Source organism: Pseudozyma flocculosa, assembly GCF_000417875.1.
Source record: "Pseudozyma flocculosa PF-1 unplaced genomic scaffold scaffold00021, whole genome shotgun sequence".
Taxonomy (NCBI): domain Eukaryota; kingdom Fungi; phylum Basidiomycota; class Ustilaginomycetes; order Ustilaginales; family Ustilaginaceae; genus Pseudozyma; species Pseudozyma flocculosa.
The window spans coordinates 270,479-285,957 of NW_006920889.1; the positions used below are offsets into that span (position 1 = coordinate 270,479).

The window sequence follows — 15,479 nt, forward strand, 5'->3', positions numbered from 1 at the left end:
TGACACGCCGCTGAAGAAACGGTGGCGGCGTGCAAATGTTGGGATGCTCACCTTGCAAGACGGAGAAGTAGGGCGAAGCGAAGTTGATGACTTGAGCGATACAGCAGCAGAGGGGACCGAAGACGAAGCGGAGGCAGAGAGGACGAGGCGTGGGTCAAGGACGTTGGGGCTGGTGGGGGCGGGGGCAAGGTCGACCTCCTCCTCAGCATGATCAGAGCCCCTCTTTATAGCCAGGACCGCGACCCACTCTTACCACCCTAGCCTCTTGCCCTCGCTCGTAGGTCGATTAGTCGAGTGAGATCAGCGACCCGGTGAGGATCCAAGCTCCGAGATGAAAGGATTGATCTGCCTGGCCTACCTGGGCTTTTGATCCGGCCGACGGGCTGCTAGAGCCACGCTGTGCCGTTGCAATGACACGAATAGGGAGTCAGGCAATGGGGCGTATGTACTGCGCCCGAACCGTGACGCCCACCGCCGCCAACCCACATCTCGCTCCTCGATCGCGCGCCGGGCAAGTCTCCCAACCAACGCTTCCCCCGGCTCGCCCACCGAGAACCTCTGCCTCTGTCTCGTCCGCGATGAGTTCGGCCCTGGCACACGCAAGCACCACTGCTGTACTACCACGTACGGTCGTCACTCGGGCCCACTATCGGTCAACCTTGCTTGCCCGCCCCTGACTATGGGCCAACTTGGCCCGAGATGAGGTCAACCTCGGTTGCCCCACTCGTCTTCTGCCGCCCCGCACTCGTCGGGATCCCTAGGCACATCAACTCAACGCGGCGGCACCCCTCGTCGCACTCGATCCCCTCGATGGCCCACCGGTCCTTTGTCCCGCATCTTGACCGGTGGCACAGCAACGGCGGCGGGACCCGCCACGCAACCACGGCAGGGTGGCGCAAAGGGGTGTCTCTGCCACGCAACCGGCACCGTCTACCGCGAGCACGACCCGAGGCATCCTCGCCGCCCATTCTCATTTCTCTGCTACAGGCCAGCAACGGCTAAGGCATCCAAGGACCAGCATGGCAATCGTCAGACTGTGTTGCTTGGGTGGTATGTCGACGTGCAACGCTACAGTTGCTTTCGCTCGCCCTCAAGGCTGGTCTGGAACGCGATCCACCTGGCAAAGGCGTTGCCCGGTCCACCCAGCAACAGATTCCGCCAGTAACTCGGTCCGTCGACCTCGGTGCGGCCGCTCTTGATGAGGTCGACCCTCTTGATGAGGTAGTAGGCGAACGACATGCTCACCACCTCGAGGATGGAAAAGATTTCGCCCGCGCTCAGCTTCGAGTGGGCCAGATCGGCGGGCGAGAGGAGGCGGTAGGACGACGTGGTGAAGTAGCTCGTCAGGCCCGGGTTCCAGATTGGTTGCGACGAGGGCGCAAAGTCGACCGGCTGGAAGAGGCATGCGGCCAGGCCTAGCCACCACGAAAGGGTGCTGACCCAGGCGAGGGCGAGGAAGGCAGACGAGGTGGCGGACCTTTTGCCCGCAGGCTTCTTCGCTGGCTTCGAGATGCGGCCCACCAGCAGGGCTAGAGGGTAGCCGAGGACGTAGAGCTGGGGCGTCAAGAGGGCGGATGGACGGGCGGGCAGGCGAGGCGGCGGATGGGAGACGTCAGCGTCGGCTCCCTCAGGATCGTCGTGTTTTTAGAACAGCACAGAGCAGATGGCGGGCGGGCGGTCAGCTCACCTGGAAGAAGATCTGCGAGCGGCGGTAGGCGCCTCCCTCTGGGTTGAAGAGAAAGATGATGGTGCCCAGGATTGAGCAGAAGAGTGCGACCAGGTTGACGTTCCTTGACGTACCCGACTCGAAGACGACTCCCTGCCCCGCCGACGGCGGCTTGACGTCCGGGGTGAGGGCGTAGATGGGGATCCAGAAGGACATGAGGATGCCCTGGAACCCGACAATCTGGCTGAGGATCATGAGGAGCGTCAGCCCGCTGCCCCTGATCCACCACCGGCTCGTCGCACCAGGCTGCGAGAGGGAGGCGTATAGCCCGAAGTAGGTCCAGGACTGGAGCGCGGCCGAGTAGGCGAGGACGAAGAGGGCGGCGGAGAGGGGCGTCTCTGTGAATCCCTTGACAAAGTTGGTGACGATGCACCAGAGGTGGTCCAAGGGCTCGATGCCGATGTCGTACGTCGTGGCGCGCCGCAGCGGGTGGCTCGAATCGAGGCACCGGACGAGGAGCGTGGCGCCCAGCCCGTCGGAAGAGCCAAAGATGCTGAAGAGCTGCGCGCCCAGGCCGTAGACGCTCGAGACGACGGCGATCGGCACCAGGTCCGATGCCGAGGGAGGGCGAAGGAAGAGCGACATGGTTGCTGCTGGCTGGCTGGGTCGACGGCGGAGCTAGCCCTGGTGATTAAGTTCCGAGTACAGGGAGCAACCTAGAAGTCGTAGCTGAGTTGAGCGATGGCGAGCTGCGCTTCGCCTTGGCTATATAGTCAGGGCATCGTGGGCGGCGAGCAAGCCATCTAAGGGGCACGTCGACGGCAGCCGCAGCCATCTGCCATGGTCGTGCGATGGTGCCGTGTGGCGGGCGAGAGGTCGCTTGCTCCGTACGCGTCTTGCGGTCAAGGCCTGCCAGGCCAGGCCAGGCCGCGCCTGCGTCTTTCAGAAGGCAAACGCGTCGTCGGTGGCTGGTGTTGCTCTAGAAACATGAAGATGGGCAGCCGCGGCATCAAACAAGAAAGCAACGCAAGGAGCGGCCTGGCCTGGCCTGGCAGGCCTTGACCGCAAGACGCGTACGGACAGCCGACACCACTCACCATATCATCCCGATCTACCCACATCGGAGCTCGGAAGACGGATCCCGGCGCGGCCCACCGTATCGGGAGCAAGACGCAGCCAGCAACCATCCCATCCCGTCGAACGAATCGAGGAACCAAAGATGCCGCCTGGCCTGCAGACACGTCTCCGCCAACGGCCATTCGGAAGACGGCAAATCGGCTCCGGCAACAGTGTGCAGCCAGACGGATGCTGAAAGCGACGAGGTAGTGCCGGAGCTTCACCCGTCGTCTAGGATACCGGTACCGGTACCGGTACGTATCGCTTGTCGTTGAGCCGACCGGTGACCATCAACGGTGGTCATCGATCCGGCGCACTGTCCGGGCCCGGCGCACCGAGGTGCTGCGGTCGGGCCTGGGCAAAGGGCCGCGGCCCAAATGTATTCCTCGACGTAGGTAGGCAGGTATCAAGGCCGCGGGGCGCTGCGCGCTCTCCATCACACGACCAGTGCGCAACCGTTCAGGCGATATCTACCCATTGAGATGGTACCACAGCTACTCTCACGAAGCAGTACAAGCAGTGAGAGGTTGCTCCCACGTAGCTTGCTCTGCATGCAAAAGCATGCTGCCAAGACCAGACCGGGGTCGGACTAGAGCGTTGTCCTCGACCCTTGAAAGGCTGCTCGGGCTCGGAGCAGTACGGAAGACTCGCAGTGCTCTTCGGAGCACATCTTCCTGAGCAAGGGCTCCAATGAGGATACGGAAAGCGGCGTGACTCGAAGCTCGAGCGGAGGTGACGACACGAGCCTCGGTCGCAGCGGAGGGGCAAACCAGGTCGGTCTAACCTGCTGCAGACTCGCTCACGTACGGTTGCCCAGCCTGCCTGCAGCTGCGGCGTCGAAGTGCACGTACGAGTGCGTAGGAAACTCTGCAGCTGATTGTACGTACTACATACAGACCTGCGAGGGGATGAGGATAAAGGGGATGCAGACGAGGGAGCGCGCAGATAGAGGAGCAGAGGCAGAAGCGCAGGAGCGCGGGCCCTCGTCATCTGATAAAGGTCCAGCTGCCAAGGGACTAGAGCAGAGGCGAGGGACGACGGATCAGATAAGATCGCTTGCAGCTGCGGCGCCTCAGCTGTGCATCGCACCAATCGCATCAGATTACATGCAGAAGAAAGCACAGCCGCTCCGCCCGTCGGTGGTCCGCCTCTCTGCTCCGTCTTCTCTTCCTCTCCCTTCCCTTCCTCTCCCTTCATTCCCTTGCCTACCTCCCCTCCCTTCCCCTACCTTCCCTTCCCTACCTCCTCTGTTCTGTCTCTCTGCACACTCCGTTGCCCTCTTTCGCTTCTGCCGACGTCAACCGCTGCCTCGGTCCTCGCCGTCCCGCCGCTTCACAGCCGCGTCGCTTCCCCCGTCCTCGCCCTCCGGCCCGGACCGGTCATCTCTTCCGCATAGAATCCGCCGCTTCCCTCTTATTGCCGCCCTCACCGCTGCTGCCGCCGCCGCTGCCCGCCGCCGCAACCGACGGCCATGCAGCCAATCAGCTGCCTGCCAGCCACGGGCGTGTCTGTGTCCTCTTTCCTCGTCTGGACGTCTCTTGCCCCGGCAGGCCCCTCCTGATCGAGCCATCACAGCTGCTCTCACCCCCTTAGTCTCTTTCTCTTTGTGCTCTGACCCATGTGCATCGCCCTCGTGGCGGGCGTCCTCGGCTCTCTCGCCATTGATAGGGCGACGGCTCCCTCCCGCTCCTCGACGATCGACCTACAGCATCGTCGAGTGAACCTGTTCCCCGGCTGCTGCGATTGGCTGCCCCTCCTTCTATTCTGCTGCTCCTTCCCGCGTCAATTCTTGGCTGCATCTGCGTGGGTTTCATCGCCGACCAGCCAATCTGATAGCGATGCCAACCCCCGTCCGGCCCCGGAACCTTTCCATCTGCCTCGCCGTGGGCAATCTGATAGAGGACCTTCGAACCTCTTCATAAGGGAAGGCCCCATGGACTCCTCTGTTCCCCCATCCCCGCATCTCCATGATTCCATCTCAATCCTCCTCCGCCCTCTTCTGACCCCCGAACCGATCCAAAATGCTGCCGTGGGTGCTCGACGACCATGACCTTGGCTTCTTGAAGAAGTACCCTCCGGAAAAGAGGGAAGACGCCCTGCAGTCGCTGCTAGTCTCTAACCGCAACTCGTTCAAGGTCCCCACCATCTCGATGTGAGTGTCTTCGCCCAGCCCAGCGGTTCCTTCGTGGTCACACCGTGACCATCCGCGGCCTTTCTACATCCACTGACTTCCTCGATCCGCTCCCTCGATTGGCAGCTTCGTCGAATACGGCATCTTCATATCCCTCATCCTGGCATGCGGTCTCGTCCACTACCTCCCGCGCCTCTTTCCAACGGCGTGCAAGAAGCTGCAACCCAAGCTCGCGCCGATCCGCACGCATCTGCTGGAAGCGCCTCTGCTCGGCCGTCGCAACGCCGAGCCCATCCCGCTCTTCGGTCTGCGGTGGCTCACCTTCCAGATGCCGCTACGCCTCGAAGGCATCGTCCTACTGGCCCTCTTCCTCATCAACCTGCTTCCTATCACCGCCTTCTACACCACCCTCGCCGCAGAGCACAACCCAAGGTAGGCTACCCGTGAGCAGCGTCTCGATGTCGACGGCACCAGCTGACGCGATGCGACGGCCCCCTCACTTTGTGAATCTCCATGGAACAGATACCCTGGACCGCACAGCCATCGCCAGCAGATGCAGAGGTACCTCGCCGACCGAACCGCCGTGCTCGCCATCGGTCAGGTTCCGCTCCTTTTCCTCATGGCCGGCCGCCGCAGCCCCACCACGCTCGTATCGGGGCTCAGCATGAACGCCATCATGCTCTACCACCGCTGGATCGCAAGGATGGTCTGGTGCCAGGCCTTTATCCACGCCGTCGCCTGGACCGTCATCCGTATCGACCAGGGCAGGCTCGTCAAGATGTACCAGACCCCCTACTGGAACTGGGGCGTCGCCGTAAGTGCATGCCTCGGAGCCGCTATCGTCTACCCAACGCCGTGCTGACCAGAGATGACGCTCGTCGCGCATCGACGTCGCAGGCCTTCATGATGTTTGGAGGCCTCATTTTCCTGTCGCTGCGGTCGCTTCGTCAGAAGTGGTACGAGGTGAGTGTCGAACAGGCTGCTGCCGCATCCGTCGTGATCCGACCTAGCAGGACTTGCCGGCTGACCGTGTCTTCCGCCCCGCATCTCCACGCGTATCATCCTAGTGCTTTGTCTTCCTGCACATCCTCATGGCCCTGCTTGCGGTCGTCGGCATATACTTTCACATCCACCTCTTGCATTCCAGCTCGGTGAGTCGGCGCCTCCCAATGTTGTGGCTTTCCAACAACGAGTCGCTTATGATATCTCTCCAACGCTCTCGTCCATACGGCTCGCCCCCGCGCGCAGTTCCGCCTGTTTGTCATCATGACCGAGATCACAGCAGCCATCTGGGCATTCGACCGCGCGATCCGGTTCTTCAACCGACTCATCACGTCGGTCCAGCTTCGACGATCGGGCAGGCAGCTGGTCAAGGTGGCGAGCGCCGACGTCGAATTCCTCGCCAACAACAAGGTGGCGCGGCTGCGCATCTCGCTGCCCGCGTGGCGCGTCCAGGACGGCACGCAGAGCGACGTCCCCGGCCTCGTTCCCAAGCTCGCGGCGGGATACTCGATCATGCTCAGCGTTCCGCGCCTGCAGATCGTCGGCGACCATCCGTTCTCGATCGCAAAAGCTAGGGTCATCCGCGATCCCAAGTCCGAGGAGAGGGCCGCTTTCATCGACGTCCTCGTCAACATCCAGGGCGGCATGACCAAGAAGCTGCTCAGCCTCGCGGGAAGCAAGGACATCGAGGGATTGGCCCTGTCCCGATCGCTCTCGGTCATCGTGGATGGGCCTTACGACCACCAGCTTTCGGTGAGTTGTGTTGTCGAGCTGGCAGGAGCAGATGGCCTGGACGTCGGTCGCCTTCTGACCCTGCCAATGCCCCTCTTCCGCCTGTCTTGTCATTGTGCCGTGGACAACAGCTGTGCGCGACCGACCACCTTCTGCTCTATGCTGGCGGTATCGGTGTCACCTACTGCCTGCCGTTCCTGGAGCAGCACGTCTACCGCGGCAAGTTCAAGACATGCAAGCTCGTCTGGATGCTGCGCGATCTAGGTGAGACGACAGCGTCGCGTTCGACCACCGTGCTCTGCGATGGAAGGCATTCGCTGACACCGCTCTCGACCTTTCGCGCCTTCACAGACCTGCTCGAGGTCCTCGATGAGCCCCTCGGCGAGCTCGACGCCGCTGCCGACGCCACCAAGGCGAAGCTCTTCATCGACGTCTACCACACCGCTTCGCGGGCATCAGAGAAGGGCGCGCCCATCGCCACACTCGAAGAAGTTCCAGCCGAGCTTCCCTCGTCGTTGTCCTCATCGTCGGACCTGACACCGCAAGAGGAAAAGTCGATCACTGGCGGCCTCGACGACGACGACGATGAGCCCGCTGAAAAGGCCGAGGGCGGCGGCAGGACCGCCAACGAGGGCGTGCTCAAGAGGCGGTGGCGCAACATCACCTTCAACGTCCACCACGGTCGACCGGACGGTATCCGCCACCTGGACGAGAGCGTGGCAGCGAGCCGGGCCGACTCGCTCTCAGTCGTCTGCTGTGGACCCCGACCGCTGTGCGACTGGGCGAGGAACGAGACGCTGCAGTGGAGGCGGGAGCGGGAGTGGGCCGACATTGACTTCCACGCCGAATGCGTCCTGTGGTAACGAGACGAGCGCTGGCGCAGGCTACGGGGAGATGGCACGGTCCAGGACGACGGCGTCGGCAGCGGCGCGCGACCGGCCATCCCTTTGACGAAAAAAGAGAGGTAGCATCTCGCAACGGACGGATCTTAACGACCAACGCACGCTCTGAAGAAATGTAACGGGTTGAATCACCTCGGTGTCTGAAGGTCAGTTGGGGAGTGATGGCAGGAGCGGCATTAGCGCCCGTCCGCGATGTGAGCAGGTAGTGGTGGCGGGGACGGCTGGCTGTGGCGAGGATGGCGGTGCCAAGCTCGAGTCGGTGCCGTAGACTGGCGAGGCGGGTCAGCCTTGTCCAACAGGCTTGCCGCGTGGCAGCCAGAGGCCAGGCCAGGCCAGGCCAGGCCAGGCAGAAGGGGACTTTCTGGGCTGATGTGGGCGCGTCGGCACGCACAGACGCCGGCCTCCAGGGTGGCCCTGGCCCGCCTTCTCGGAGATCCCCTGGCTGGCTGGCCTCTGTTCTTCCTGCCGGAATTTTTGGCCTCGCCTCGCCTCGCTTTGCCCTGCCCAGCTGGCGAGGACACGCGTGCGCTGCCTGGCCTGGAGCTGGCAGGCCAAAGGCAGGCCACAGCAGCCTGCGCCCACGGCGAGAACACAGGCCACCCAACCTGCTCTGCTGCTGCTTTGCTCGCCCTGCCCCCGCACGCCGCACCACCTCTCAGTCGAGACTTTGGCTGGCCTTCTCGCCCGCGCAGCCCTCGTACACTACTCGACTCCGTGCCTCCTCCCTTCCACCTCGGTACTCCTCTTCTCCACGTCTTCTTCACCCCTTGGGCCGGATTGGTTAATATCAGCCACCTCCCTTGCTACGGCAACCGTCTCCTCCTCGACCCTTCGTCCCGCCCCGCTTCCCTCTCCTTGCCGCCCGTCACCCGACCCTCGAACGTTCACCGACCATGGGCCTCCTCAGCCTGCTCGCCCTGGGCGTCACCCACCCCTCGGAGCTCCGCTCCATGATTCACTACAAGGTGTGGCGCGACCCGCTCAACGACATCAAGCAGAACCCCGAGGCATCGGGCTGGAACCGCCCACAGATGCAGGAGTGCTGGACCTTCCTCGACCAGACCTCGCGCAGCTTCGCCGCCGTCATCAAGGAGCTCAAGGGCGAGCTCAGCCGCGTCATCTGCATCTTCTACCTCGTCCTCCGCGCCCTCGACACCATCGAGGACGACATGACCATCCCTGCATCGAAAAAAATCTCCCTGCTCGTCGACTTTTACAAGGTCCTCGAGCAGCCCGGCTGGACCTTTACCGAGAGCGGCCCCAACGAAAAGGACAGGCACCTCCTCGTCGGATTCGACAAGGTCATCGCAGAGTACCAGCTGCTGCGCCAGGGCTACCGCACCGTCATCTCCGACATCACCGCAAAGATGGGCGCCGGCATGGCCAGCTACATTGAGGCCTCATCGTCGTCGCCCCTCAGCGTCGACCGCTGGCAGGACTTTGACCTCTACTGCCACTTTGTCGCCGGCCTCGTCGGCGAGGGCCTCTCCCGCCTCTGGTCCGAGTCTGGCATCGAGCGACCCTGGATCGGCAACCAGCTCAAGCTGAGCAACCACATGGGCCTCTTCCTGCAAAAGACCAACATCATCCGCGACTATGCAGAGGATTGCGACGAGGGCCGCTTCTTCTGGCGCGCTCGACTACCTCTCGCTCCTCAAGGAGCAGTCGGTCTTCAACTTTTGCGCCATCCCGCAGGTGATGGCCATCGCCACCATCGAGCTCATGTTCCAGAACCCCAATGTGTTCAAGAGGAACGTCAAGATCCGCAAGGGACAGGCGGTCCAGGTGCGTGGCCGCCGCATTGGAACCGGTGCTGCGGTGTGAGGGCGAGGGAGCGACGGACCGCTGACCAACTCGTTTTGATTCTGTCCGTCCCTCTGTTGTCGTCGCCGACCCACAGCTGATCCTCAAGGCGGTCAACCCGCGCGACGTGGCCTACACGTTCCGCGACTACAGCCGGTCGATCCACAAGCGGCTGTCTGCCAAGGACCCCAACTTTGTGGCGTGGTCCGTCGAGCTCGGCCGGGTGAGTGGTTCGGTTCCTGCGGTCTTGCTTTCGGGCCGCCTGGGCCGTGCTGACTGACTGACTGACTGACTGGTCGGTTCAACACCCTTGCTTGTCCCATTCGCCTTGGCGCCCCTGCAGATTGAGCAGTGGTGCGAGACATTCTTCCCCTCGTTTGTCTCTGCTGCGTCCGAGAGCCGGGAGCCGGACGCGCGGGCCGCAGCGATGAAGAAGTGGACCGAGCAGCGCAAGTTCCTGGCGACGGTGGCGCAGCGGCGCGTGCGCGGGGGCGCGGATCCCAAGACGCTCAACCCGGCCAAGCTGGTGCACCCGCGCGACCTGATGTCGATGGAGGAGAAGGAGGCGCAGGAAAAGAAGGAGCGTGACGAGATGGTCATGTTCTTTGTGCTGGTGGTGATTGGCATCTCGGTCGTCATGGGTGGCACGGCGCTGATTGCGTGGATGATTGTGTGGTACTGGACGCAGGAGGGGCAGGACCCGCTGACGGCCAACCTGCAGTACTACTATTACGCGGCCAAGGCAGGCGGGATGGGGGCGCTGGCCGACGCCTTTGCCACGGTGCGCGAGGCGGTGTCGGGCTACCTTGGCGGGTCAACGGCGGCAGCGGCGGGCAAGATTGAGCTTTGAGGGGGGCGAGTCGAGGTGCGCAAGCTGCCCCGCGACCTTGGGAGAATGCCATGACCGGTGATCCCCCTTGTACGGCGACACCCGGTGGTCGGTCGTCTGGCTCGTTGTAGATAGATGTCACGTAGGATGAGCTGGCAAGCTGTTTGGAACTCGGGCGCTCCATGTCTGAGTATGGCCTCGGAAGTCGGGCGCAGTGGGCAGTCGTGAAGGCTCGGACCAGGTCGGGCGAGTGGGCCGACGAGGTGCGCAGATAGAGTTGCATCCAGCATGCTTGACGAGATGGCCGGGCAGGGAGACTTGTCCGTCGGCCTCGAGGTGGGCGGCGCTTGTCGCCCCTACAGCCTCTACTCTTTGTCGCTGTTACTGCGCGGGGTCGAGGTGCAGGAACAGCGACAGTCAGACAGGCCGGGAGAGTAGCGAGCAGCCGGCCACAGCCTCTGCATCGACTGCTTCGGCCTGGACTGGTGGGCGACGTGCAACGACGATGAGACGGTGCCGGACCACGGCCTGTCCTATTGAAGCCAGGCCTGACCTGACCTGACCTGGCCTGGGCGGCTTTCGGATGGGGCGAGGCCGGCCGTTATGCGATGATAGCGGGAAAATTGCGTGGCCCTCTTGGCTGACCAACACATACGCCGCTGCGCACCGGCGAGTAGAGCGGCGTGGGACAGAGGAACGAGATGGCCTGCAGGGTCCAACCCTCACCCTCACCCTGCGCTGGACTGCTTCGATCCTCAGCAAACAAGCAAGCAAGCAGCACGAGAGCAGGCCGGCCAGCACCAGCATCGGGTAGCATATCTCCGAGCCTCCCTTCGGCCAGCCCCCGCTTCTTCTCCACCTCGCCCCTTGCCCCCAACGACCGTCAGCTCCCTGGTTTCAGCAGCGCGCCATGCCATCCTAATCACCACCACCGCCGCCGCCATTCTCCTATCCTTGCCCGTCCATCGCCCTTTCCTGTGGGCCCGCAGCCGCACCTCATCTGTGCCACTCCTGCCCGCCTGCCCGCCATTCGCCGCTCGCCACTTCCTCAGCTCCTTCTGACGCCTTAGCACTTTTATCTCTAGCATCAACAGCAAAGGCCGCCCGCCGCCTCTTTCCGCGGCGCTCACGTCCTCTCGCCATGGCGTCCTCATCGTCCTCTCCGCCTCCACCTGGTGCAAAACCGCCTCACCAGATTGTCACCACCCGTCTGGCCAAGCGCCTCACCATCACCATCGACATTGACGGCACCAGCCACCTCCTCGTGCAGACCACCTCCGCCCTCCTCCTCGCAGAGTCAAACTACCCGGTCCGATACTACTTCCCAAAGCGCGCCGTACAGCCCCCATTCCGCCTCGACCTCCATGACGGCAAGGAGACCTACTGCCCCTTTAAGGGGTTCGCAAGCTACTACCATGCCCACTTTGTCCCGGATCAAGGTTCCGCCAGGGCGCAGCGGATTGACGACCTGTTCTGGACCTACTCAGAGCCCTTTTCGGGAAGCCACGCTGAGGCCATCGCCGGCTACCTCTGCGTCGACGCCCCCAGCCAACGATGCCAGCTCAAGGTAGACGGCCGCTCGGTCTCGCTGCAGGTGGCCAAGGAACTCAACGACAAGATCCTCAAGGCGAGCCCAACCGCCGGCACCCCTTCACCCAGCCAGCCTCGACCCTCGGACGATCAACGACGCCTGCTCCAGACCCCGCGCAGGGCGCCCATGCACCGCACCGTCAGCAGCGAGCAGCCAGAGATCCCCGCCAACACCTACGGCTTCCACTCCGCCATGGACCTTCAACTGGACTCGGCCGACCCGCTACTTGCCGACCTCGTCTATCGCCTCGACGACCAGCACAGGTCGGTGGCGGATGACGTCAACCAGGCAACGCAGCGGGGCGGCAGCGGAGAGCAATCTGCCGCCGGCGTCGCGGGCGGTGCAGGGGAAGGCAACGAGCCAGGCGACATCACAATGGATCCGCACCTTGCTTGGTTCCGGGATCGACCTTGGTACAGGCGACCTTCGGACAAGTGGATGAGGCCACTTGCCTTTCTCCTCGCCCTCGCCGCCGGCATGTGCATGGGCCCAAAGCTCGAGCTTCTCAACGCCCTCGTCTGCGAGCAGGTCCTCGGAAAGGCAGCCGTCGGGAACACCATCATCGGCGGCGACATCGACGCCAGGGGCTCAACCTCGGACAGGCACTCTCCCGTACACGCTGCCGTGCGCATGGCGGCTTACCAGAGCTGGCCGGAGCTCGACTCTCCATCCGATGCTTTGTTCGCTGTACCGACACTGTCCAGCCCTGCGGCGTCGCTCAGCGTCAACCACACCACCGTCGACGAGCCGGACCGTCCTACAAAGAGCTGCCTCAGCAATCCCGAGGTGCAGTCGTCGCTCGCAGCGCTCCAGCTTCGACTCACTCTGTCGATGGGCATCCTGGCGGCCCTGACGACCGGCTTCTGGTCGAATCTGTCATCGCGCATTGGCCGCCTGTCCGTGCTGCGTTTCGCCATCCTCGGCTTCATCTGCACCGATCTGGCCACCATCACAGTCGGCCTCGTGCCGCGCTCCCAGCTGCCCGGCGGCGTCAACTTTCTGCTGATTGGCACCACCATCGAGGGCCTCTTTGGCGGCTACGGCACCGCCATCGCCGTGCACCAATTGTACATTTCTGATGCAACGCCTTCAGGTACTCGCGCCCACATCTTCGCCCACTTCATGGGCATCTTCTCGGCGGGCATTGCCATCGGGCCAACGCTCGGCGGTCTGCTGGTCAAGCGGACGGGCAAGATCCTGTCTCCCTTTTACTTTGCGCTCGGCACCCACCTGCTCTACGCCTTCTGCGCCGTTTTCATCATGCCCGAGAGCACTAGCCCGGCGGCGCAGCAAAAAGCCATCGAGGAGCACAAGGCCAGCCGGCTCGCCATGAGGCTCAAGGCCGAGGAGCGCAGGGCGGCCAAAGGCGCCGCCCACGCCAGCAATGGGAACGAGGGCGAGACGCAACCGCTTCTCGGCGGTGAAGAGGGTGCGGCTGCGCAACCCGTCAAGCCGTGGAAGAAGCGCGTGTGGAAGAGGATCAAGGTTGCGTTTGTCGACAGCGTCCTGCATGCTCCCCTCGAACCGCTGGCGCTGCTGCTGCCAAAGAAGGTCCGGGTGCCCGCCGAGGAGGAGGAGCAGCAGCGCGCCGGCGTCCCGCTGAGGTCGGCGCTGGCACACCCCGAGGCCTCGGCGTCGCACATCTCGGTCTCGCACGTGGCGCACAAGATGCGGTACGACACCAACCTCTTTTTCCTGTCGCTGACCTACTTTGTCGAGTGCTCGATCATCGGCATCATGTCGTACAAGATGCAGTACGCGCAGCAGCAGTTCCTCTGGGACTCATCTCAGCTCGGCCTCTTCCTGTCGTTTGCCGGACTGGCGCGGGTGCTGGCGCTCGGCCTCGTTCTCCCCGTGGTCATTAAGATCCTCCACCGACCCGTCAAAGCACTCACGCTGCCTCACGATGGCGTTGTACCCCACGACGAGCCCGGAGCCGACCCGAGCCTGCGCAGGCGCTCGGTCCTTGATGCCGACGGTCGCATCGTGTTGCCCGACTCGAGCTCCGACGACACGTACGGAACGTTTGCCTCGGGCGCACACGCATCGAATGACGACGAAGCCGCTGAGCACGGGGAGCGCGGAGGACCGGCCTGGGACGCCACGCAGAAGAGCGTCGAGGAGCTCTGGACGCTGCGAGCCAAGCACCTGCGGCTGATCCACGACAGCAAGTTTGATGTGAGTTGATCCAGGCCCCGTCTCTCTTGAATCCGTCCGTTGCCATGGGCTAGGCAAAGACTGACGATGCGCCATGGGTTCTGCATGCCACCGTTCTGACCGCTGCCGCAGCTCAAGCTGTCCAAGATCTCGATCGCCGTCAATACGCTCGCCTACGCGCTCCTCATCTTTTCCAAGACGCCCTTCCTGTTTTTCCTCGGCAGCGGCCTCGCCGCGCTCGGAGGAGGTGCCGGCGCGGCCATGTCGAGCCTGGCCTTGGCGCTGCTCGAGTCGCCCAGCGACGCCGGCAAGCTGTTTGGCGCGTGGAGCATCATCAGCGCCATCGCCTCGACCATCGTCGGGCCGCTGCTGTTTGCCAAGATCTACGAGGCCACGACGCGCGTCTTTGTCGGCGCCATTTTCGTCGTTGCGACGGGTGAGTACATCCTGTCGCCGCGCTGGGGGGTACCACACCGAACGCATCAAACTGACTTCATCGATCCTTCCTGCCTTCCCGCTGCCCGCCGCTGCCGCTCTGCCACTCCAGCCATGTTTGTCGTCGCCTTGGCGATCCTCTCGCTCGTCAAGGTGCGCAAGCCCGTCAGCCTCCCCTCTCTGCCCGCCCGGCCCCCTCCTCCGCCGTCATCATCGAGGAAGCAGGACGAGTCCAACGCGTCCGCAGCGGCCAGGGGGAGCGGAACGTGGAAGAGCGCGTTTAGCATGCGCACCAGGAGAAAGGATGGGGGCGATGCGGCGCGGCCCTCGGCGGCGGGCCGGGACAAGAGGCCCGAGTTGCCGTTCCGTAGGGACTGAGCGAAGCGGCGGGTGAACGCCCTATTGCAGTAGAAGAGAAGACAAGTCAGCAGGCCCAGCTTTGACGAATGTACCCGGCCGGGCGATGTCCAGCCACCGGCGAAGTCAAGTGTAAGGACGAGTCCTGTTGCAACTCAGTTGGGATCTGCATGCATGTCGTTTGTCGCCTAGTATTTGCTGCGCATGGCGATGAGTACGTGGCGTCCACGACGACGACGACATCGTCTCGTTTCGCGTTGTGCGCGCCATCAAGCAAAGCAGCGCAGATGGTCGACATCTCTGCCCAAGGGCCGGCTGTGAATCCAACCGCGTAGCCAGCCTCTGTCCGCCGAGCCTGGCGAGTGCGAGACGAGGTGCACGACCTCATGCATGTCCATCCGCGGTCGGGGGTTCAACATGCAAGGCCGACAGTCATAGCATAGAAAACCTCGACCCTAGGGCGTCGCACCAAGATGCCCTTGGCGGCCGGCACCTTGGCGGGATCCCGCCCCCATCTTGGCACGACTGCCGTCAAGCTGCCGCCAAGGTAGCCGCCAACATCAGTGGCAATCCCGATGGCCCTTTGGCGCAAGTTCGGCGGCACACTGAGAGAGCACGCTCGGCTGGACTTGGTGGCAGTGCGATCGATGCTTCCAGAAGGATCCCCCCCCCCCCNCNCCGCCNCNCNCTCTCGTCGTCGTCGTCGTCGTCGTCGTCGTCGTACGTACGTACGTACGTCGTCGTCGTCGTCGTCGTAC

The 15,479-nt window shown here is 63.4% G+C and overlaps 4 protein-coding genes across 4 annotated transcripts; 3 read left to right on the top strand and 1 right to left on the bottom strand.

Annotated features, from left to right (window-relative positions):
• Positions 1–1,068: 1,068 nt before the first annotated feature.
• On the bottom strand, positions 1,069–2,311 carry PFL1_05704 (uncharacterized protein; the record flags this gene model as incomplete). Its single annotated transcript, XM_007883239.1, has 2 exons — positions 1,069–1,554; positions 1,688–2,311. The coding sequence occupies 2 exons, from the start codon at positions 2,309–2,311 to the stop codon at positions 1,069–1,071; spliced, it is 1,110 nt and encodes a 369-aa protein (XP_007881430.1).
• Positions 2,312–4,803: 2,492 nt separating this feature from the next.
• On the top strand, positions 4,804–7,510 carry PFL1_05705 (uncharacterized protein; the record flags this gene model as incomplete). Its single annotated transcript, XM_007883240.1, has 8 exons — positions 4,804–4,934; positions 5,040–5,345; positions 5,436–5,727; positions 5,811–5,876; positions 5,981–6,064; positions 6,162–6,668; positions 6,779–6,911; positions 6,999–7,510. The coding sequence occupies 8 exons, from the start codon at positions 4,804–4,806 to the stop codon at positions 7,508–7,510; spliced, it is 2,031 nt and encodes a 676-aa protein (XP_007881431.1).
• A 932-nt stretch (positions 7,511–8,442) lies between these two features.
• On the top strand, positions 8,443–10,202 carry PFL1_05706 (uncharacterized protein; the record flags this gene model as incomplete). Its single annotated transcript, XM_007883241.1, has 4 exons — positions 8,443–9,213; positions 9,245–9,334; positions 9,450–9,575; positions 9,696–10,202. The coding sequence occupies 4 exons, from the start codon at positions 8,443–8,445 to the stop codon at positions 10,200–10,202; spliced, it is 1,494 nt and encodes a 497-aa protein (XP_007881432.1).
• A 1,120-nt stretch (positions 10,203–11,322) lies between these two features.
• On the top strand, positions 11,323–14,742 carry PFL1_05707 (uncharacterized protein; the record flags this gene model as incomplete). Its single annotated transcript, XM_007883242.1, has 3 exons — positions 11,323–13,950; positions 14,062–14,365; positions 14,477–14,742. The coding sequence occupies 3 exons, from the start codon at positions 11,323–11,325 to the stop codon at positions 14,740–14,742; spliced, it is 3,198 nt and encodes a 1,065-aa protein (XP_007881433.1).
• Between the last annotated feature and the right edge of the window lie 737 nt (positions 14,743–15,479).